We start from the raw sequence: 22,003 nt of genomic DNA on the forward strand, positions 1-22,003 counted from the left end.
AGATGTAAAAAGTTGCAAATATTTGCCTTGTGTTTGACTTTATCTATAAAAGAAATCTACGGTGGCCCTGAGGGCTCACAGCATTGCAACTTAAGAAAACACATGCAAATACACAAAACACAAGCGAATTGAAAAAACATCTTCATCTATTTGACAACACAAGCGCAGCATTTAGAAAACGCGCTGCAAAGACCACAACACAGCAGAAGTGTTTCCAGAGGACACTTAAAAGTGATGCACACGCCTGGACTTGCATGTGATATTATCAAGTTCTTTCAAGATAATGATAACTTCACGTTATAATGTTATAACGATTATAGCATGCTAACGTTAGCGGCTGATCGATAGTGTGCTAACGTTAGCCCCGATCGCTAACATTAGCGGGCTAGCAAGACCAAGACCAACTTGGTGCCCTTGAGAGAGACCAACTTAAACTTGTATCATTCATTTATTTGATTTGTTTAACTGCAATGTGATTGATACGGGCTAACAGGCTAACGCTAGCGGGCTTATGCTAGCGGGCTAAAGATATAGCACATTATAACATGAAAATATCTTTATCGTGAAATAACGTGATAATTTCACATTATAATGTTATAACAAGAAAATATCATTACCTCGAAACTACGTGATAATTTCACATGCGTGTCCAGCTGTGTGCATCACTTTTAAGTGTCCTCTGGAAACACTTCTGTTGTGTTGTGGTCTTTGCAGAGTTTTCTAAATGCTGTGATTGTGTTGTAAAATTGATGAAGATGTTTTCTCAGTTTGCTTGTGTTTTGTATATTTGTATGTGTTTTCTTAAGTTGCAGCGCTGCAAGCTCTCAGGGCCTCCGTGGAAATCCCATACTTTATCACATTTATCGAGCCTGGCTAACGCCAGACTAATCATAAATGAGATTAGTCTGGAAACCAGCCATTCATTTTTCCGTAGAGGAGGCGTGGTTTACGATCCTCCAGAGCCGTTTATTGGGCGCTACGAATGTCTATCATAAGCTTCTGTTTGTAGCTCTTAGCCAATCATATCAGTTATACCAGATGACGTATGTATGTAGAGCGACAGAAATGGATGTTTAAATAGCCAGACTAGCCCATCTCTACTTCGGGACTAAAATGGGGACTGCTTCTGCAACGTTTTTCTGCAGCATGTTCTGGCTCTGGCTGCTCACAGTCTACCGGCAGTGTTGGTGTGTGTGTGTCTGTGTCTGTCTCTGTGTCTGTGTGTGTGTCTGTGAGAGAGTGTTGCTTGCTGCTTTGCTTCTCCAGTTCTCGCTTTCTGCAAGATTATTTATTTTTATGCCTTATTCCCCCTCATGTCATTCAGCCACACACATCCACTGATTTTATGGTCGATAGACGAGCTGCTGGGGGTCTCTGGGCAGCTCCGCTGTCCCCCGTAGCCAGATCACCGTGGTTACAGCAGCTAGCGGTAGCGGGGCTAGTTAGTAGATTAGGCTTTTCCCAAATCCTGTCGGAAGCAAGGCTAAAACATCCTTTTTGGTGGTGAAACAGGAGTGTAAAGTCAAACGTTGTTCTTCTTTTAAAATAAACTTTCGCTCTAAACTATTTAAAAAGGAATCTACAGCTCAAGAGAGTTTCGCGTCTGCTGCAGCCATGTTGGATCCGTAACAAAACTACAAAACTACAAGCTTCCGTCTGTCCAATAGAACGCGTCATCGTCTTGCTTTCCCTCCCCGTTCTGTGATTGGATCCCTAAAACAGGGCTAAGAAACGGCCTTAGTTTCCAGACTGCCTGCAGGTTCGAAATGAAATCGAGCGAGCAAGGCATTATGGGTATACCCAGGCTATCATTTATCAGCAAATGCAGGTCTTATTCTGAACAAAATAACAAAGATTAAACTTTTTACTTTTGTCCATTTCAGTCCTTTTTATTTGGGACTTTCCGGCTTGCAGAGGCTGGAATCCGTCTCTCTCCCTGTTCTGTCTCCTAAGATCATAAGTAAATCATCTGATGTTTACTTGGCAGCGTGACGACTGTAAGGGGTGACAGAAGTGTAATTTCATCGCACAATCACAATATTTGCTTGGGAAAGTACCCAATTGAAGATATTTTAACTCGATAACATAACATTATTGTGGCCCATGAGTTAAGTTTTATTTCCAAATCTTCTTTTCCTGCAAGCAAAAATCAAAGAATAAAGCACTTAACCCTGAATTAACTTCGCTGGCTTCGTTGGTGGTCCAAGCAGAGTTTTGCTCATTCAGCTGTCATGTTAATGGGCTTCGTCTCTTTTGAAGAACTTGAGTATTTTTGACAGCTTTGGCTTTTTCTCAGACATTGTTTGGTTCTTGGATGTGCATCTTGACGCCACTCTGTGCGACACATATGCAGTGAATTATGTGAGGCCTTGGAGAGAAAATAAGATATGGAAAGATAAACAATTCAACACAATATAACACCAAAACATTACCAAACAATACAATATATTTTCAGTCCAATATAACAGCGAGGGAACTACTCGGAACCTTTCAGTATTAGACTCTGAATTAGAAATGAGTGGTAGTAAAAACCAAATTCCACCAACTGTTTTAAGCTGTATGTATCTTGTATTTTTTGATTGAACTCACTGTTTATACTGTCATGTTTATACTTATATTTATACTGATATTTCTGTTTATACTGTGCCATATTGCCATACTGATACTATTCGCCATATTTATACCATTAACCTGTCCATAAATACATACATTTATACTATTTATACCAGGGGTCTCAAACTCAAATTACCTGGGGGCCGCTGGAGGCAGTATCATAATGACCAAAAAGACACAAAATAACAGAAAAAAACTAAATTACAGAAAAAAACCTAAATTACTTTAAAAAGACACAAAATAACCAAAAAAAGTCACAAAATTACAAAAAAAAAAAGACACAAAATGACCAAAAAAGACGCAAAATTATTAAAAAAGACACAAAATGACAGAAAAAAATTAAATTACTTAAAAAAGAAACAAAATTACCATAAAAAGACACAAAATTATTTAAAAAATACACAAAATGACCCAAAAAATACACAAAATAATTTAAAAAAGACACAAAATAATTTAAAAAAGACACAAAATGAATTTAAAAAAGACAAAATTATTTTAAAAAGTAATTAAAGGGACCTTCCACACACAACACGGTAAAGTGCCATTCATATAAAACTCACATTAAACTTTCATATCAAGATGAGGGCCACAAAATATCGTCACGAGGGCCAAAATTGGCCCGCCGGCCGCGAGTTTGGGACCCATGCTCTATACTATTTACATCTTTCAGATTTGCCACTGTCTTTTCGTCAATGTTTTCTTGCTTGTATATATGTTTTTTACATTTATATTTTACATATTTTACTCATATTTTATATTTCATGTTTATTGCTGTTTGCACCAGGGATAAAAGGGAAACACAATTTAAATTCTTTAGATGTCCTGTACATATGGCAGCATTGATTAAAAAAAAGTTGACTTTTGACTTGACTTGTCTGTAGTATTAGATTGTATTTAGATCATATTTCTTTAGTCGGATTACCATTTTATTACATCAATATGAAGTATGCAGTCAAATGCTTCTACACTGACATTTGGAATCATATTTTGTAAACTGTAACTGTAAGAAAAATAACATTTTTACATAAAAATTCACACATGATGAGCTTTCCTTCATTACAGATTCAGCTTCATTCATCACACTCCTGCAGTCTGTGATCACATCATTTTTCTGTGTGTACCGTAGTTTACTAGAAACCCAATATTTCCCACAGTCTCAATTTGCACTGTACAAAGTGCTCTGACAGTTAGATTTGATCTGCTGGGAACAATGGGCGCCTTCCGCTCCACCTCGAGGTGTTTCACTGGTTTTTTGTCAGTTGATGAAGCCGAGCTCTTGTCACATGGCAACCTAATGAAAAACAAATGTGGAGAGACCAAAAAGAGTTAAGAGGAGTCAGACTTTGGATCGTGCTGTGCCATCTCATCCCGCGTAAAACAATCGAATGACAAATCTAATTCGAGACAGATGAAGAGGATGTTTGTTTGGCTTTGTTGTCGCTCTGCTGGGTCCAACTCCAGTCACATCCAGCACCAGAGGAAGTAACTGCAAGGTGCAAACCACATGCAAGCGGAAAAAACAACAATAAATAGTCATAATAATCACTGTCAGCAGGGTAATTTGGGGAAATTACATGCATGTAATTTTACTAACAGCTGGTGTTTTATATTAACAAAATGAATTGAACCTTATTTCACAGATTAGGTCTGTTATTTATCATCCACTGTTTTTTTGGGTTTGTTTTAAAGTGTGTTTGATTGTATCCATTTTTGTTGTGGTTTGATGAATGAGAAGAACAAGTGGGGAGGTGGGTGTTTAATGCACATTTAATCCACACAATGCCAGATTCAGTTCTGGCTTGAGAATAAATGAAAGGGTTACATAGATATCTTATATACTTGTACTTATATACCTATTCTGGTACATTGAAGGTTGCTGATCTTTATGCTTACATGGTAAAGTTAACACACGTGAAATATATGCGGTCATGTGTGGTCATCTTACTCAATTTATTTTATTGATAATAACTTTATATCTTACTCAATATATAAATGCAAATCTACAGTCATGGAAAAAATTTATTAGACCATCGTTTTCTTCAATTTCTTGTTAATTTTAATTCCTGGTACAACTAAAGGTACATTTGTTAGGACAATTATAATGATAACAACAAAAATAGCTGATAAGAGTTACATTTTTTAATTTAATTTTATTTCCTGTTTTTTTTTTTATTTGTTTGTCTGTTTGTTCTTTTACTGTATGTTGGGATTATGTCGTGGTTATCTTGATAATAACCAAAATCATTATCAAGAAAACCATGGAAAATGTCTATATATCAGCTCTTAAATTAAACTCTTATCAGTTATTTTTGTTGTTATCATTATATTTGTCCAAACAAATGTGCCTTTAGTTGTACCAGGCATTAAAATGAACAATAAACTGAAGAAAACAAGGATGGTCTAATCATTTTTACAATGACTGTACCTAAGTATGATGTTTACTCTGAGCTTATGAATACATGCTGTGCAGAATTACAAAGAAATGCATCCTAACAGTGCTCATCTCCCGTTATCGCAGGCGATGGATGTCGGCAACATGAGCGGGCAGTCTGACTCGGCCCAACACCTCAAGTCCCAAATCCATCAGCTGGTCGGGAGGAACGAAGAGCTGAGGCAGGAACTGAAGTCGGCTCGGGAGGAAGCAACCATCAGCTTCAGTCAGCTCGCCAGAGCCAAAGAAAAGGTACGAACAGTAGAGTTGTGAATCACGATACGATTTTAACCCCGACACTTGAGTCACGATACGATACAGTGATGTGCCTTCATCCAAGTGGCGATGTCAGAGAGGCAGTCAGAGACCCGTGCAGAGACCGATGGGTCATCAGGAGGAAATGACAGGTAGAGCTGAGTGTCATCTGCATAGTAGTGATAGGAAAAGCCATGTGAGTGGATAACCTCACCCAGACAGGTGGTGTAGATAGCGAATAGCAGGGGTCCCAGCACTGAGCCCTGGGGAACCCCTGTCGAGAGGCAATGCAAAGTAGACAACCGCCCATGCCAGGATACACTGAATGAGCGTCCTTTCAGGTAGGAATCAAACCAGGACAGAGCCAAGCCAGAGATGCCCATTTTAGAGAGAGTAGAGAGGAGGATGCGATGGTTAACTGTGTCAAGCAGAATGAGAACTGAGGACTTTGCTGCTGTTCTTGCTTCTTTTAAGGCCTCTTTCACAGACAGTCATTTGGTGTCTGAAAAGGGTCATTTTGGTGTCTTTTTTAAATAATTTTGTGTCTTTTTTGGTAATTCTGTGTCTTTTTTGGTCATTTTGTGTCTTTTTCTTAGTATTTTTGTGTCATTTTTTGGTCATTTTGATACTGCCTCCAGCAGCCCCCAGGTACATTTTAAGTAATTTAATGTTTTTTGGTCATTTTGTGTCTTTTTCTTTGTATTTTTGTGTCTTTTTTTGGTCACTTTGTGTCTTTTTTAAGTAATTTTTTTTTCTGTCATTTTGAGTCTTTTTTTTTTAAAGTAATTTTGTGTCATTTTTTTGGTCATTTTGATACTGCCTCCAGCCGCCCCCAGGTAAATTTTTAAGTAATTTAGTGTTATTTCAGTAATCTTGTCTTTTTTTAAATTTTGTGTCTTTTTTGGTCATTTTGTGTCTTTTTCTTTGTATTTTTGTGTCTTTTTGGTTACTTTGTGTCTTTGTTAAGTAATTTAGGTTTTTCTTCCTGTCATTTTGAGTCTTTTTTTTTTAATTTTGTGTCATTTTTTGGTCATTTTGATACTGCCCCCAGCGGCCCCCAGGTAATTTGCGTCTGAGACCCCTGCTCTAGATTAATACTGAAGACATCAGAACTATAAAGGAACACATATGGAATGATGCAGTAATGCTTTGATGACAACTTTGCACACTTCTGGCTTTCTGGTTAATTTGTGGAATTTCTTGCCTTCTTAATGTGTTTCAGACCATCAAAGCGAAATGTGGCTACTTTGATAAATCCCAAAAATAAAACATATCCTGTCATATCATTTGATGGTCTCACATTACAAAGGCTAGAAACTCCACACTCCACACATTAACTTTTGACCACCTCGTGAATCTGACTGAGGGAATAACAGAAGTGTGCAAAGCTGTCATCAAGGCATTACTAAATCACGGAAAAGGAAGAAACTAAAATATAAAACATATTCTGGTTTCTTTAACACTTTTTGTTCCGTTTTTCTGTCTTTAATAGTAATCTACAGTCATTTTAATGCCTGGTACAACTAAAGGCACATTTGTTTGGACTCATATAATGATAACAACAAAAATAGGTCATAAGAGTTTGATTTAAGAGCTGATATTTCAACATTTTCCATGGTTTTCTTGTTAATAACCAAAATAATTGTAGTCCTTTTGTGTCTCTTTGTGGTTTCGCCCCTTTTCACAGTCATTTTGAGTCTTTTTATGGTCTCTTTGTAGCTGTTTTTGTGTCTCTTGGAAGGCATTATCTGTTTGTTTTTTGGTCATTTTGCATCCCTTCGTGGTTGTTTTGCCACTTTTACAGTCATTGTGAGTCTCTATATGTCTCTTGGTAGTCATTTATGTCTGTTTCTGGTTGTTTTGCACCTTTTCATGCTCTTTGCAAGTATCTTTATGGTCTTTTTGACATTTTCCATGGTTTTCTTCATAATAACCAAAATCATCATCAAGAAAACCATGAAACATGTCTAGATATCAGCTCTTAAATTAAACTCTTATCAGCTATTTTTGTTGTTATCATTATATTTGTCCAAACAAATGTACCTTTAGTTGTACCAGGCATTCAAATGAACAAGAAATTGAAGAAAACAAATGTCAAAAATGATATTTCTTTCGATGACTGTATACTAACCCACCATGAAGAACATATCAGAAGTTCCACACATTAACTTTTGACCACCTCATGAATCTGACTGAGAAAATAACATGAATGTGCAGAGCTGTCATCAAAGCAAAAGAAGAATGTAAAATATAAAACATATTCTGGTTTCTTTGACTTTTTGTTAACTACATAATTACATAAGTGTTCCATCAGAGTTCTCATGTCTTTAACCCTCTATGGTACGCATTATGATGGCAGTCAGGAAAAAAATGTTTGGAGTGTTTTTTTGTCTTAAAATAGACTAAATAAACATAATCTGAAGAAACTTTATTTCTTTTAAAAAAAAATTAAATTGGGGGGTTTGTTGTCCGTAGGCAACATTGTACCATAACGGTGCACAAGTGAAAAAGAAAGTTTTTAAAATAAATTTTAACATAATTTATTTAATAAACATGTGTAAAAGATTCAGTAGCTTCATCAGGGCACAATACAAAACATTTTCAATTTAAAAACCTTATAAAAGGAACGTTTTTAACCGGTTTTCTGTCTGAATGTTGCCTGTAGGAAACATTGTACCATTGAACCAACGACCCATTGAAATGAATGACTTGAACAATCTAAGTCAGGGGTCTCAAACTCAAATTACCTGGGGGCTGCTGGAGGCAGTATCACAATGACCATAAAAAGACAAAATGACCAAAAAAGACATAAAATGACAAAAAAAGACACACAATTACTAAAAAAAAAGACACAAAATGACAAAAAGTACACAGAATTACCAAAAAGACACACAATTACTAAAAAAAAGACACAAAATTACCAAAAAAATACATAATTACTAACAAAAGACAGAAAATTATTTTAAAAAGGACACAAAATGACACAAAAAAGACACAAAATGACCAAAAAAAGACATAATTACTAACAAAAGACACAAAATTATTAAAAGAAACACAAATATAAAAAAAGACACAAAATAACCCAAAAATGACACAGAATTACCAAGAAAGACACAAAATTATTTTTAAAAAGACACAAAATTACCCAAAAAAAGACACAAAATTACTAAAAAAAGACATATAATTATTTTAAAAAGACATATATTACCAAAAATGACACAAAATGACACTTAGGAGGTGTGTCCACACGTTTGACTGGTTATGTACATGTTGTGTTATGTGGAGATGAGAGATGATTCTGTTGATGGAGCAACTGTTGTGTTTAGTCATTTATTGGGAAGAAAACAAACCAGTACTGTCCACCAGGCCAGGTTTTACTGAGAAAGAGAAAGTCTGTGTTTATTTGTATAGCACTTTTCACAGATAAAATCAGTAAGTTTAATTATAATTTTATCTCACTTTTTTCTGGATTTTGTAGTTACTGCAATTTGTAAGTAAGTAAGTAAGTAAGTAAGTAAATACGTAGGTAAATACATAAGTAAATACGTAAGTAAATACGTAAGTAAATACATAAGTAAATAAGTGAGTAAGTACGTAAGTAAATACATAAGTAAATAAGTGAGTAAGTACGTAAGTAAATACGTAAATAAGTGAGTAAGTACGTAAGTAAATACGTAAATAAGTGAGTAAGTACGTAAGTAAATACGTAAATAAGTGAGTAAGTAGATAAGTAAGTAAGTAAAGTTTATTTATATAGCACTTTTCACAGATAAAATTAGTTAGTTTAATTATAATTTTATCTCACTTTTTTCTGGATTTTGTAGTTACTGCAATTTTTAAGTAAGTAAGTAAGTAAGTGAGTAAGTACGTAACTAAATACGTAAATAAGTGAGTAAGTACGTAAGTAAATACGTATATAAGTGAGTAAGTACGTAAGTAAGTAAATACGTAAATAAGTGAGTAAGTACGTAAGTAAATACGTAAATAAGTGAGTAAGTACGTAAGTAAGTAAATACGAAAGTAAATACGTAAGCAAATACGTAAATAAGTGAGTAAGTAGATAAGTAAGTAAGTAAAGTTTATTTATATAGCACTTTTCACAGATAAAATCAGTTAGTTTAATTATAATTTTATCTCACTTTTTTCTGGATTTTGTAGTTACTGCAATTTTTAAGTAAGTAAGTAAGTAAGTAAGTAAGTGAGTAAGTACGTAAGTAAATACGTAAATAAGTGAGAAAGTACTTAAGTAAATACGTAAATAAGTGAGTAAGTACGTAAGTAAGTAAATACGAAAGTAAATACATAAGCAAATACGTAAATAAGTGAGTTAGTAGATAAGTAAGTAAGTAAAGTTTATTTATATAGCACTTTTCACAGATAAAATCAGTTAGTTTAATTATAATTTTATCTCACTTTTTTCTGGATTTTGTAGTTACTGCAATTTTTAAGTAAGTAAGTAAGTTAGTAAGTAAGTAAGTAAGTAAGTAAGTAAGTAAGTAAGTAAGTGAGTAAGTACATAAGTAAATACGTAAATAAGTGAGTAAGTACGTAAGTAAATACGTAAATAAGTGAGTAAGTACGTAAGTAAATACGTAAATAAGTGAGTAAGTACGTAAGTAAATACGTAAATAAGTGAGTAAGTACGTAAGTAAATACGTAAATAAGTGAGTAAGTACGTAAATACGAAAGTAAATACATAAGCAAATACGTAAATAAGTGAGTAAGTAGATAAGTAAGTAAGTAAAGTTTATTTATATAGCACTTTTCACAGATAAAATCAGTTGGTTTAATTATAATTTTATCTCACTTTTTTCTGGATTTTGTAGTTACTGCAATTTTTAAGTAAGTAAGTAAGTAAGTAATATAAGTAAGTAAGTAAGTAAGTAAGGCTTATGTTGTATCTCTGTTTTTTAAACCAGACAAATTTACAACAATAACATAATAATAATTAATAAAGACAATGTCATGCTCTCTGGCTCTGAGGGTTATTCAGCACGACTGGAACGTTTCTATGAAAACAATCACACTCCTCTTTGTCTTGTTTTTCCAACATGTGTTGCTTCTGTTTTATATAACGAGAGAAAAGGAGTCGAAGAACGCTGTGTTCTTACTATCACGCTTACATTCACTTTCAATATTTAAACCAGTGCATCAAATCTGATAAATAATGTTAAATTGAAACAGTATTTCCTGGATCACAGCAAGAACAAAATGCCCCTTTTTAATCATATCAAAGCCATTCCTTTAGGCTGTTAGTTGTAATAACTCTTCTTTGAGTTCTGTAGTCTTATTACACCACTTTGTAGTTTTATGTGCCCTATCTTGGGAACTTTTTTATTCCACTGTTTTGTGGTTTGTCTCTCATTTAATTTATCTGTTTCATTCGTTTTCTCTGTCTTTGGTGGACTGTGTTTCACATTATCTTTGGATGACAAAGGCACTGAAGTGAGTCAGTCATCGTTATTTCCCTTAAAATGCCTTTCATTCTTGTGAGAAAGTCAGACTGGCGGTTAGCGGTAAGGAATAATTCTCTCCTTTTGTTTTAAAAACAAACAAAAACAAGCCTTTGATATAAGAAGTGAACTATTTTATGGCAAAATTAGATTTAGACTGAAGTTGGAATGGTGAAAACAAAGCTCTGACTGCCAGGCGCTGCTTTTTATTTGCTTGTCAGGTGAGCCAGCTGGAAGGTGAACTGGAGCTGGTGAGGAAATCAGGCAGCAGCGGACTTGTCCTCCGACCTTTGACCCTCCCCGAGGGCCTGGGGCCCAGCAGCACCGAGGTCATCAGTTCCCTGAATGAGTACGCTGTTCGTCTTCTGCAGGTCAGTGTCCGGGAAAAGCTGTAAATCAACAATATGTCTTCACTAAACTGCCCTACAAAGCTTAACTGCAGTAACTACACAAAGAGTCAAACTGAGAAAAACTGCTTTAAAGTTTTTTAAACGTTTTTTTTTTACTGGGCAGCCAAATGGGTTATACACTGTAATAGTGTTTCGGAAGTAAAAAAAAATATTAAAAATTACATTTGGCAAAATGACTAAAAAAAGACACAAAATGACTAGAAAGACACAAAATTACAAAAAAAAGGACACAAAATGACAAAAAAAGACGCAAAATGACAAAAGAAAGACACAAAATGACAAAAAAAGACACAAAAAGACAAAAAAAAGACACAAAATGACTAAAAATGACCAAAGAAAGATACAAAATGACTAAAAAAAGACACAAAATGACAAAAAAAGACACAAAAAGACAAAAAAAAGACACAAAATGACTAAAAAAGACGCAAAATGACCAAAGAAAGATACAAAATGACTAGAAAGACACAAAATGACTAGAAAGACACAAAATTACAAAAATAGGACACAAAATGACTAAAAAAGACGCAAAATGACCAAAGAAAGACACAAAATGACAAAAAAAGACACAAAAAGACAAAAAAAGACACAAAATGACTAAAAAAGACGCAAAATGACCAAAGAAAGATACAAAATGACTAAAAAAAGACACAAAATGACAAAAAAAGACACAAAATGACCAAAGAAAGACACAAAATGACAAAAAAAGACACAAAGTGACCAAATAAGACACAAAATGACTAGCCCAAAATAGCCCAAGACTCCATGGAGTCACATTATTACAGCAGATCTGCTCCAGTGTGACTGTTGGTGCTGAGGTTTGACTGGATCCTCTGCAGTCTATAAAAAAAGACAATACAAAAACAATAGCTACTCAATAAAATTGAGGCAACAGATTGCACGCAATTTTTTTATTATTAATTAAATCTAGCTACGTTACAAGTTGAGTTAATAACAACTTAACAGGAAGTGCCTGTCAATTAAAAACGGACTAGTTCTATTGTGTTGGATTCATTCAAAATTCTCTTGATTTAGTATTACATACACATAAAGATTATATTTAATGTGATCAAAATAAGTAGATTCTATCTCAAACATTTTTATATTAAAGTTACTTAAACAACTGCCTCAAAATCAAGGACGCATTTATATTTAATACATTTTATCAAATATACTATGTAAAATGAAATGAATATTTTTTTACAGTGTATGTAGATAAGTGATATGACACTTATTTCTACATGTATTGATGATCAGGGTTCATACAGATGCTTGAAATCCTTGAAAATGCTTAAATTTTAATGTTGTATTTTCAAGGTTTAAAAAGTACTTGGATTTTGAATAAATTGCTTAAAAATGCTTGAAATTCTTACTGTATTTCTCGTGCAATCTGGCTATAGATAATCACATGTTCAATGAAAAAAAATAATAAATTGAATATTGAGATTAGCAAACTGTACTTTTGGTTGTTAAAAGTTTAAAACCATTGCTGTCGGTATGGTTGAGTGAAATTACCCCCTTTTAGCATGTAAAAACTCATCTAAACATGCAATTTACAACTGTTGTAAGGTACTAGAAAAGCTTGAAAGTGGACTTTTAAAGTCCTTGAAAAGTGCTTGAATTTGACCACTCAAAAAGTGTACGAACCTTGGATGATGTCATTTTTATGCTAAAAAATCATGACGATTTATTTGACCTTTAAGCCCCAAAAATGTAGTTAGTGCACTGTGGTTTTGCTGTAAAATGTTCCAATAGTAATGCAAAAACAGAGTGCAGTTACTACAATGTTGGCTTCTTTCTGCTTTTGTACTTTGTTTTTAGTAAATACATTTTTATGTTTAACAAATATATTAAAAGATTTGTGTATTTTAGACATAATATTATAATTTTATCTCATTTTTTTTCTGGATTTTGTAGTTACTGCAATTTTTTTTAATCATTATTTCTCTGAAATAAAGGGAAATTGAAATCAAAAACTTTGTCACTAGATAAAACAGATATCAAGGAGTTCATTTTTAGTTAAAACTCAATTTCGGACAAAAATGCAGTTAGTGCACTGTTGTTTTGCTGTAAAAGGCTCTAATAGTAATGCAAAAACAGAGTGCAGTAACTATAATGTTGTTGTCTTCTTTCTGCTTTTGTACTTTGTTTTCAGTAAATATATTTTTTTAGAGTTTAACAACTATATTCAAAGATTTGTGTATTTTAGACTTAATGTTATCAAGTAATGTTAGTTTAAATATAATTTTATCTCACTTTTTTCTGGATTTTGTAGTTACTGCAATTTTTATGTAAGTAAGTAAGTAAGTAAGTAAGTAAATACGAAAGTAGATACATAAATACGAAAGTAAATACATAGGTAAATACGTAAATAAGTGAGTACGTAAGTAAATACGTAAATAAGTGAGTAAGTACGTAAGTAAATACGTAAATAAGTAAGTAAGTAAGTAAATACAAAAGTAAGTAAGAAAGTAAATATGAAAGTAAATACATAAGTAAATACATAAATAAGTAAGTACGTAAGTAAGTAAAGTTTTTTTATATCGCACTTTTCACAGATAAAATCACAAAGTGCTTTACAGAAGATAAAAAAGAAAAAAATAAGGTAGGGGAACATAAGACAATTAAAACACAGTTAAAACACAATTTAAACACAATGAAACATAAAAAATTATAAAATAATATGTACAATGCATGGTGGTCATGTATCATCATTTCCCTGAAATAAAGCAAAATTGAAATCAAAAACTTGGTCACTAGATAAAATAGACATCAAGGAGTTAATTTTAAAGTTATAACTCAATTTCGACCAAAAATGTTGTTACTGCAGTTAAACTTTGTATAAATCTAAACAACTTCTATTGAATCAGGAGCTGAAAAACAAGGAGGAAAACAGCAAGAAACTCACGGGAACGCTGCAGGAATACAAAGAGAAGTTCTCGGTTATTAGTCATCAGCAGGGACTTCTCTACAAAGAATACCTGAGGTGGGTTAACAACACTGTTCCGTTATATATTTATACAGCCGACCTTACAACCGCAACACACATGAAGGCAGTTTTATTGTGTTTTTGTTTAGTGAGAAGGCGGACTGGCAGAAGGAGAAAGAGACGTTCACGGAGACGAAGAACAAGCTGGAGGAGCAGAAGCAGGTGGACGCCGTTAAACTCCAAGAATTCAACGTAAGTCAGACAAATAAATGTTTATAAGGTTAACGAGACTTAAATGCTGCAAGATGCACTGCATTTTTGTAGCGCTTCACAATGTGCATCTCTCATTAACCCTTTATCAGGCAAAGAACTTCAGGTAATATTTTGAGAAAAAAGTTGCAAATTTATTAGATTAAAGTGGTAAATCTACAAGAAAAAAAGTTGCAGATTTAAGAGATTTAAAGTGGCAAATCTGCATGCAAAAAGTTGCAGATTTACAAGAAAAAAGTGGAAAAAAGCAACTTTTTTATCCCAGATTCGCCACTTTAAATCTCATAAATCTATGCATTTTTTTCTCGTAGATTTGCCGCTTTAATCTCGTAAACTTTTTTCTCAAAATATTATTTTCATATGGTTTTTTTACACATTCTGGCAGTATGTAATATCCTCCAATATTCTCTAGGGTTGAAATTTGGAATTTGCAAGTATTTCAACGAGTGCCTTATTAAGGGTTAAAGTGGTGAATCAGGGAGAAAAAAGTAGCTTTTTTCTCACTTTTTTCTTGTAAATCTGCGACTTTTTTCGCGCAGATTTGCCACTTTAATCTAGTAAATTTGCAACTTTTTTCTCAAAATATTACCTGAAGTTACCAAATATAGTTATTTACCTGATAAAGGGTTAACTCTCTGGAGTCTGAGCCTATTTTGGCTGTTTTTGAATACTTTTTATTTTACCCTTCATGTACCACATAAAAAATGTTTACTATACCCATATTTGGTAATGTCCCATAAAAACATGTATTTTATAGGCATTTTTAAAAAATGTTTACTATACCCATATTTGGTATCCATTTTTTCTTCACCTATATGATCTGACAATTATTTTTTTGATTTAACCCACTTTATCAACATATTGAGCCCAAAAATACACAAAAATCATGAAATCTGAGTTGAAAAATTATACTATTTACTACAATAAAAACAACAAATGTGCTCAATGAACTGTTTTGGAACATAGGATGCAAAAATTATGAAACATATAAAAAGGTACAATTTAAATATAATAAATCTATATACAGGAAAATGTCCCATAAAAACACGTATGTTTATAGGCATTTTTAAAAAAATGTTTACTATACCCATATTTGGTATCCATTTTTTATTCACCTATATGATCTGACAATTATTTTTTTGATTTAACCCACTTTATCAACATATTGAGCCCAAAAATACACAAAAATCATGAAATCTGAGTTGAAAAATTATACTATTTACTACAATAAAAACAACAAATGTGCTCAATGAACTGTTTTGGAACATAGGATACAAAAATTATGAAACATATAAAAAGGTACAATTTAAATATAATAAATCTATATACAGAAAAAAGTCCCATAAAAACATGTATGTTTATAGGAATTTTTTTCCTTGTTAGCTGCAACTCTTCAAAACAAACTGTGCAAAGTGACATATTATCATTATTATCTTATCTTATTATCATATCTTTGGTTTTACATGACCTGGGAATGTCAATGTTGAATGTTTTTTTGTTAAACTTCACATCATGCACAATCATAGACCAATCATAAACACAAACACACTTAAATACACTGGTGTTTTTTCATGATTGAATATTCAGAAAGTACGATTTAAAACCATTTTTTTACCAAAATAAATGTCACTCGAACGCGTGTTTGTCCCTGTGGTTGCGTGTTTGTCCGTCTCTTCCTCATAAATGAAACAGAAGGGAGGCAGACCGCTCCGTCCTGTAGTTTAAAATACGAGCGAGACCCTTGGGAGTCTTAGATGGCACGTATTGCCTCACAGCAGGAAGGACATGTGTTCTAACCTTTGGTGTCTGCACATAATAACCACTGTGTGTTAGTATTTTTTGATGTGGAAAGAGATTACTTCTCAACTTCCACCTCCTAGTGTTTCTAAGAAGTAATATTGTTGCTTCAAAGACTTCATCATAAGCTGCATCGCTGCCACCAGCAGCCTGGTAAAACTCTTGTTTACCTCACTTTTTATCACTCTCCCTCCTCTTCTTTTACTTTGTTGACCTAAGGGTTTCCACAGTTCATGCAGTTGTTTCAGTGTCCGCTGTTTCCGCCACTGAAAAACAAAAAAAACATGTCCTCTTCCTGTTGTGGCTGCAGAATGGTTAATGCACTTCCTGTGAGCCTTGATTTTCTCAGGAGATCGTAGTAGGTGGCAGAAACATTTGAGTAGTGAATTGTGCAATCAAAATTTACTTAATAATAATAAGTTAAAGCAAAAAAACATGCCAAAATAATACATTTCAGTCAACAATTTTTTTTAATTTTTTTTTAATGGTTAATATTTTTATTATTTTATTTATTAAAATTATTATTATTATACATTTATTATTTATTATTTTTATTATCACACATTACAAGTATACATGTGGGAATGATTGGTTACAAAGACTCGTATACAGAATGTAAGCAGTAAAATATGTTATGCAATGTTTTCACTCCAGGAAAAGGAGCAAAACAACAAACACAATAAAATAAATTAATTGATTTAAAAGTAGAAATAACAATAATAATAATAATAACAAAAACAGAGGAGGAAAAAAAGGGGGGGGGGTAATTAAAATTCCATTCTGTGTGTAATGGATCTACAGGTGCATCTCAATAAATTAGAATATCATACAAAAGTTTATTTATGTCAGTAATTCAATTACAAAAGTGGAAATAACACATCATATAGATCCATTACACACAGAATGACACATTTCATATCTTAATTTATTTGATTTCTTCTAATTATAATGAGTATGGCTTACATTTAATGAAGACCTAAAATTCAGTGTCTCAAAGAAAATTGAATATTACAAAAGACCAGTTTTAAAAAGTATGTTTAATATGGAAATGTTGTCCATCTATATGACTCAATACTTAGGTAGGGCTGACTTGAACTACTGGAAATGGACTTTTACATCATATTCTAATTTGTTGAGATACACCTGTATATAATGTTTTATTTCCACTTTTTGAATTAAATTACTGACGTAAATAAACTTTTTCTATGATATTCTAATTTATTGAGATGCACCTGTACTTAACCTTTCTTCCCCCTAAAAATCTCATTAAAAAAATAGATTTTTCTTCATACCAATTGTCCGTTTGACCCACCAGGAGCTGTTGGACAGCCTTCAGAATCACCCGGAGGAGATCAGGAGACAGTTGAGCGAATCGGTGCGTAAGGTGACGGTGCTGAAAGTGAACGAGAAGAAACTGACGCGGCGCTACACCACCCTGCTGGAGGAGGAGCAGCACCTGCGCAAGGAGAACGGCAAGCTGAGGGAGGAGAGCAGCCTCATGCAGGCCTCCGTCACACAGAGGATCGGATACCTGCAGAGATACAAGGTAGAGAAACGCTAATATCTGTCTTCTACAGTAGAAAAGTCTTTAAAAGCGTTCAAAATGTTCAACAGAAATCATTAAAATAGCTTGTTTCTGACATAAAGTTGTCCCCTGAAAATCCCTGCAGTTACTGTTGCAAGAGAATTACACTCTAATTGCTTGAAAGAGCACACTATATGTTATTCACCGGCTTAATTAGTGCCACGGCTTAGATGCGAGGCACTCACCCTCACAGCTATGAAATAGCCTCGTGCGAAGGACTTGACCTGGCCACCTGGTTGCTTAGCTACCAAAAGCCCCCCCCCCGACACAGACATTCTAACTGAAAACTGTTAACACTAACTCAACAGACATGGCGTTTTTTCTTAAAACATAAGACCTTATAACTTGACCATATATTGTCCAATCTGCCTCAAACTTGTCATGCATGATGATGGTTCATCACTGACCAGTTCTACATAACAATATTATATCCCGACCCTTTTGATTAGCCATGCCCCCTTTCATAATTAATGAACCGTTTGTCCTAGAAACTTGTATAAGGTGTCAGATTACTCGGCATAGAGTCCCTGTTTAAGTGGTGGTTGATTAACCCGCCCCTTTTGATTAACCACAGCCCCTTTAATAAATAATGGACCGTATGTCCTACAGATTTGTATGAGGTGTCCGACGTCCGTGTACTCAGGACAGAGTCCGTGTTTAATCCCCGTCCCTTTTGATAAGCCACGAGAATGACAGAGGCCAGAGGCAAGCACACCATCAAAATTTCTTTAGAAGTTTTCTAGTTAATGCCACGCCTTAGCAGTGAGGCACTCACCCTCACAGCAGTGAACACACACAATCCTCTATCAAGAATATCATCACAATCACAATCATCCGGCAGTATTCCCGCGGCACTCCAAAATTTCCCTGGAATTTTGTTTCTAGTCCTATTTATTTTTCGTGTTTTTTTTAGTCGGCTGCTCCGCCCAGAGTTTCAGTCGCACATACACTAAAAAGGTATCAAATCGACCGGCTCGGCCATGACTAGTGTGCTATGACTTTTCTAAGGGTTTCGGCAAACAGTTTTCAAATTATTCGGCAAAAACATGCCAAAAAATCCCAGCAATGTTAACTTATGGAGAGGCTAGAGTGGATGACATCATCGCTAGAGTGCAGAGGGAGAGAAAAATTTGTCAAAAAAATTAAACTGAGATTGAGGCCGCAGATGCCACTCTACAGAAATAATTTATACATAGAAACGTAGGAAAATTTGTCTTCTCACTCACAATCCTCTGGTAAAGCTGTCAGAGTTAGAGTTTGGGCATAAGACGCAGAGATGATCCACCAACACGCACCAACTGCCTCATTGGCTCCCGTTAAAAATGCAGGAAGATTTCTGAAAAAGGAAAATTTAACAGTTTTTTTAGATCGCTCTAACAAAGCTATTTTTTCATTTTTCTTAAAAAAAAAACAACATATGTAGACGTTCAGGAAGAACTCAGGACGCTCAAAGTGAAGTCGGATCAATGATAGGTATTATGGTTTTGCCAAAAATGCTTTCTGTTCGAGGCCAGAAATTCCAGTCCACCTCTGGCTGCTGTCACTCTTTCGGAACATTAACAGGTGTCAGTTAATTCTGTTGATTACTCTGCTCTGATTGCCTTTGATCTTTGATGTGATTACAGTTACAGATACACACACACACACACATGCACTAAAGTGCGCACACTCCTCACACATGCATACACATGCTTCATACACGCACACACAGGTAACTTTATGTGATTTTAATTACACACACACACACACACACACACACACACAAATGATACACACTCCTCCAGATACATGTTTCTCACACACACACACACACACACACACACACACACATTTTGAGGTTAAAGGGCATAGTTATAAATCTCTGAAGAATCTCATCATAGTGTACACACACCGGCAGTAGCCCCCGTGGCCTTTAAGAATTTCCCCAGAGGAAATTTTCTGGTTGCCTCATACTGTAACTTTAATAACATTGTCTTCTGTTTTGTCTCAGGAAATGGCTGCATATAAGATCGCGGCTCTGCAGAAGGCCTTGGATGACAGCGTGGCCTCATCGGAGCTGGAGAGGGCGAACAAACAGTACACGGAGCTGACGGTCAAATACAGAGACATGCTGCAGCGGGACAGCAGCCTGATACAGAGAACCACCAACCTCGAACATTTACAGGTATCATAACCATGATTAAATTATGATGATTGATTAAAAACATCTATCTAGCCCAGTATTTGTTCAACCCTCTGGGGTCTGAGCGTATTTGCCCTTTATATACCACATAATATTTACTATACCCATGTTTGGTATTTGGTATTTTCTCAGCACAACTTCAACAAGATCTGACTATTATTTTTCACTTTAACCCACTTTAATAACATATTGAACCCAAACATCATGAAATCTAAAATAAAATTATACTATTTATGACAATAAAAACCACAAATATGCTCAATGAACTGTTTCCTGAAAAATGTAAACATAGGTTGCAAGTGTAAACATATAAAGGTAAAATTCAAATATAATAAAACTATACACAAAAAATTACCATAAAAACATGTTTATTTATAGGAACGGCATTAGATGATTAGACCCCTTTTTCCATTTTTACAGAATGCCACGCCTGCCTCGTCCCATCCTACTTTTACACTTGAATAAGTCATTTTGTACTATCAAATTAAAACGATCATATTTTTGGTTTTAGATGACCGAGGAGCATCAAACAAAAAACGGGGCAAAGTTTCAGCCAGCGTGATCATAGACCCCAGAGGATTAACACACCGTTATTACTTCTGCCTCTTCACCTGTTTTTATTTCTGTTCCTCAGAGTGAGAACGAGTCTCTTCGGGAGCAGATTTCAGCCGTGAATAAAGAACTGGAGATCACAAAGGAGAAACTGAATACTTTAGAGCAAGCCTGGGACAACAGCGATGGGAATGGTAAGCTAAGAATAGGACTGATTGTATTTAGTTCTTCTAAAAAACTATAAGCATGGCTGTATAAGTACAGCCAATGCTTCTTTATAAGTGAATGATAATGCCAATAACAACAGGATGTAAAGGAACTAAAACCATCTGTGACTTGCAGAAGGAAGGGATCTGTTTGATCAAATAGTACAGTAGTAGTAGTCAAATAGTATTTGGGGTGAAAGAGTATTAAGTGTGTTGAATGTTTTGGTTATTATCAAGAAAACCATGGAAAATGTCCAGATATCAGCTTTTAAATTAAACTCTTTAGACATATTTTTGTTGATATTATATTGGTCCAAAATAAATTAACCTTTAGTTGTACCAGGCATTAACCCTCTGGAGTCTCCAAAAGCTCCAAATCCAGACTTCTTCACCACATCCAGACTAGAAAACAAAGCAGCGTGGAGCCCTACTGTAAATTTACCTCTACAGTTCTGGCTGTAAACTCCATGAGGCCAGTTTCAGTTTGATGATGATATACCAAGTAAAACTGGAGACAAGCTCAAATATATTTAGTATAAAATGACAGAACTGGATCTAACCCTCTTATATGTTATATTTGACACCTTTGTTCACATTTGCAACATTTAAAATTCTTCATTGAGCATGATAGTGTTTTGAAAGTTCAAAAAAAGATTCAAAATCACATTTTATGTTGGACTAAAGGACTAAAAAAGGCACAAAATGACAAAAGAAGACACAAAATGACAAAAAAAAGACAACATGACTATAAAAAGACACAAAATGACCAAAAAAGACACAAAATGACCAAATAAAGACACAAAATGACCAAAAAAGAGACAAAATGGCCAAAAAAGACACAACATGACTTATAAAAGGCACAAGATGACCAAAAAAAGACAAAATGACTATAAAAAGACTCAAAATGACCAAAAAAGACACAAAATGACCCAAAAAAGACACAAAGTAAGAAGACATAATGACCAAAAGGGACACAAAATTACCAAAAAAGACACAAAATGACCAAAAAAAAGACACAAATGACCAAAAAAGACACAAAATGACATGAAAAGGATTCCAAAATGGAAAAAACAGCCCAAGACTCCATAGAGTTAAAGTGAACAAGAAACTGAAGAAACCACGGGTGGTCTAATATCTTTTCCATGCCTCTATATGAACACAGTGTTCACAGACGGACATAATGTGCTGGGTGCCTACAGGATCAAACGTTGATACAGGAAAAGGCTGTTTGGTTCATGACGCAGACACAGAGCCTGTTTTTTATTTTATTTCCCTGTTTCTCAATATTTTGGTTCATGGCCCCGAACAGCAGCTGTGTAACTA

At 34.4% G+C, this 22,003-nt stretch overlaps 1 protein-coding gene across 3 annotated transcripts in view; it reads left to right on the plus strand.

Annotated features, from left to right (window-relative positions):
* Positions 1–22,003, plus strand: part of cep290 (centrosomal protein 290) — a 93,487-nt gene that overhangs the window by 23,859 nt on the left and 47,625 nt on the right. For all 3 annotated transcript variants that reach the window (XM_059336110.1, XM_059336111.1, XM_059336112.1), the window contains 7 exons: positions 5,132–5,296; positions 10,974–11,123; positions 14,030–14,145; positions 14,238–14,340; positions 17,471–17,701; positions 19,731–19,904; positions 20,557–20,668. In XM_059336110.1, coding sequence (XP_059192093.1) covers positions 5,132–5,296; positions 10,974–11,123; positions 14,030–14,145; positions 14,238–14,340; positions 17,471–17,701; positions 19,731–19,904; positions 20,557–20,668 — 1,051 coding nt within the window. The remainder of the gene's footprint in view (positions 1–5,131; positions 5,297–10,973; positions 11,124–14,029; positions 14,146–14,237; positions 14,341–17,470; positions 17,702–19,730; positions 19,905–20,556; positions 20,669–22,003) is intronic.

The sequence above is a fragment of the Centropristis striata genome, chromosome 6 (genome assembly GCF_030273125.1).
Source record: "Centropristis striata isolate RG_2023a ecotype Rhode Island chromosome 6, C.striata_1.0, whole genome shotgun sequence".
NCBI classification, from domain to species: domain Eukaryota; kingdom Metazoa; phylum Chordata; class Actinopteri; order Perciformes; family Serranidae; genus Centropristis; species Centropristis striata.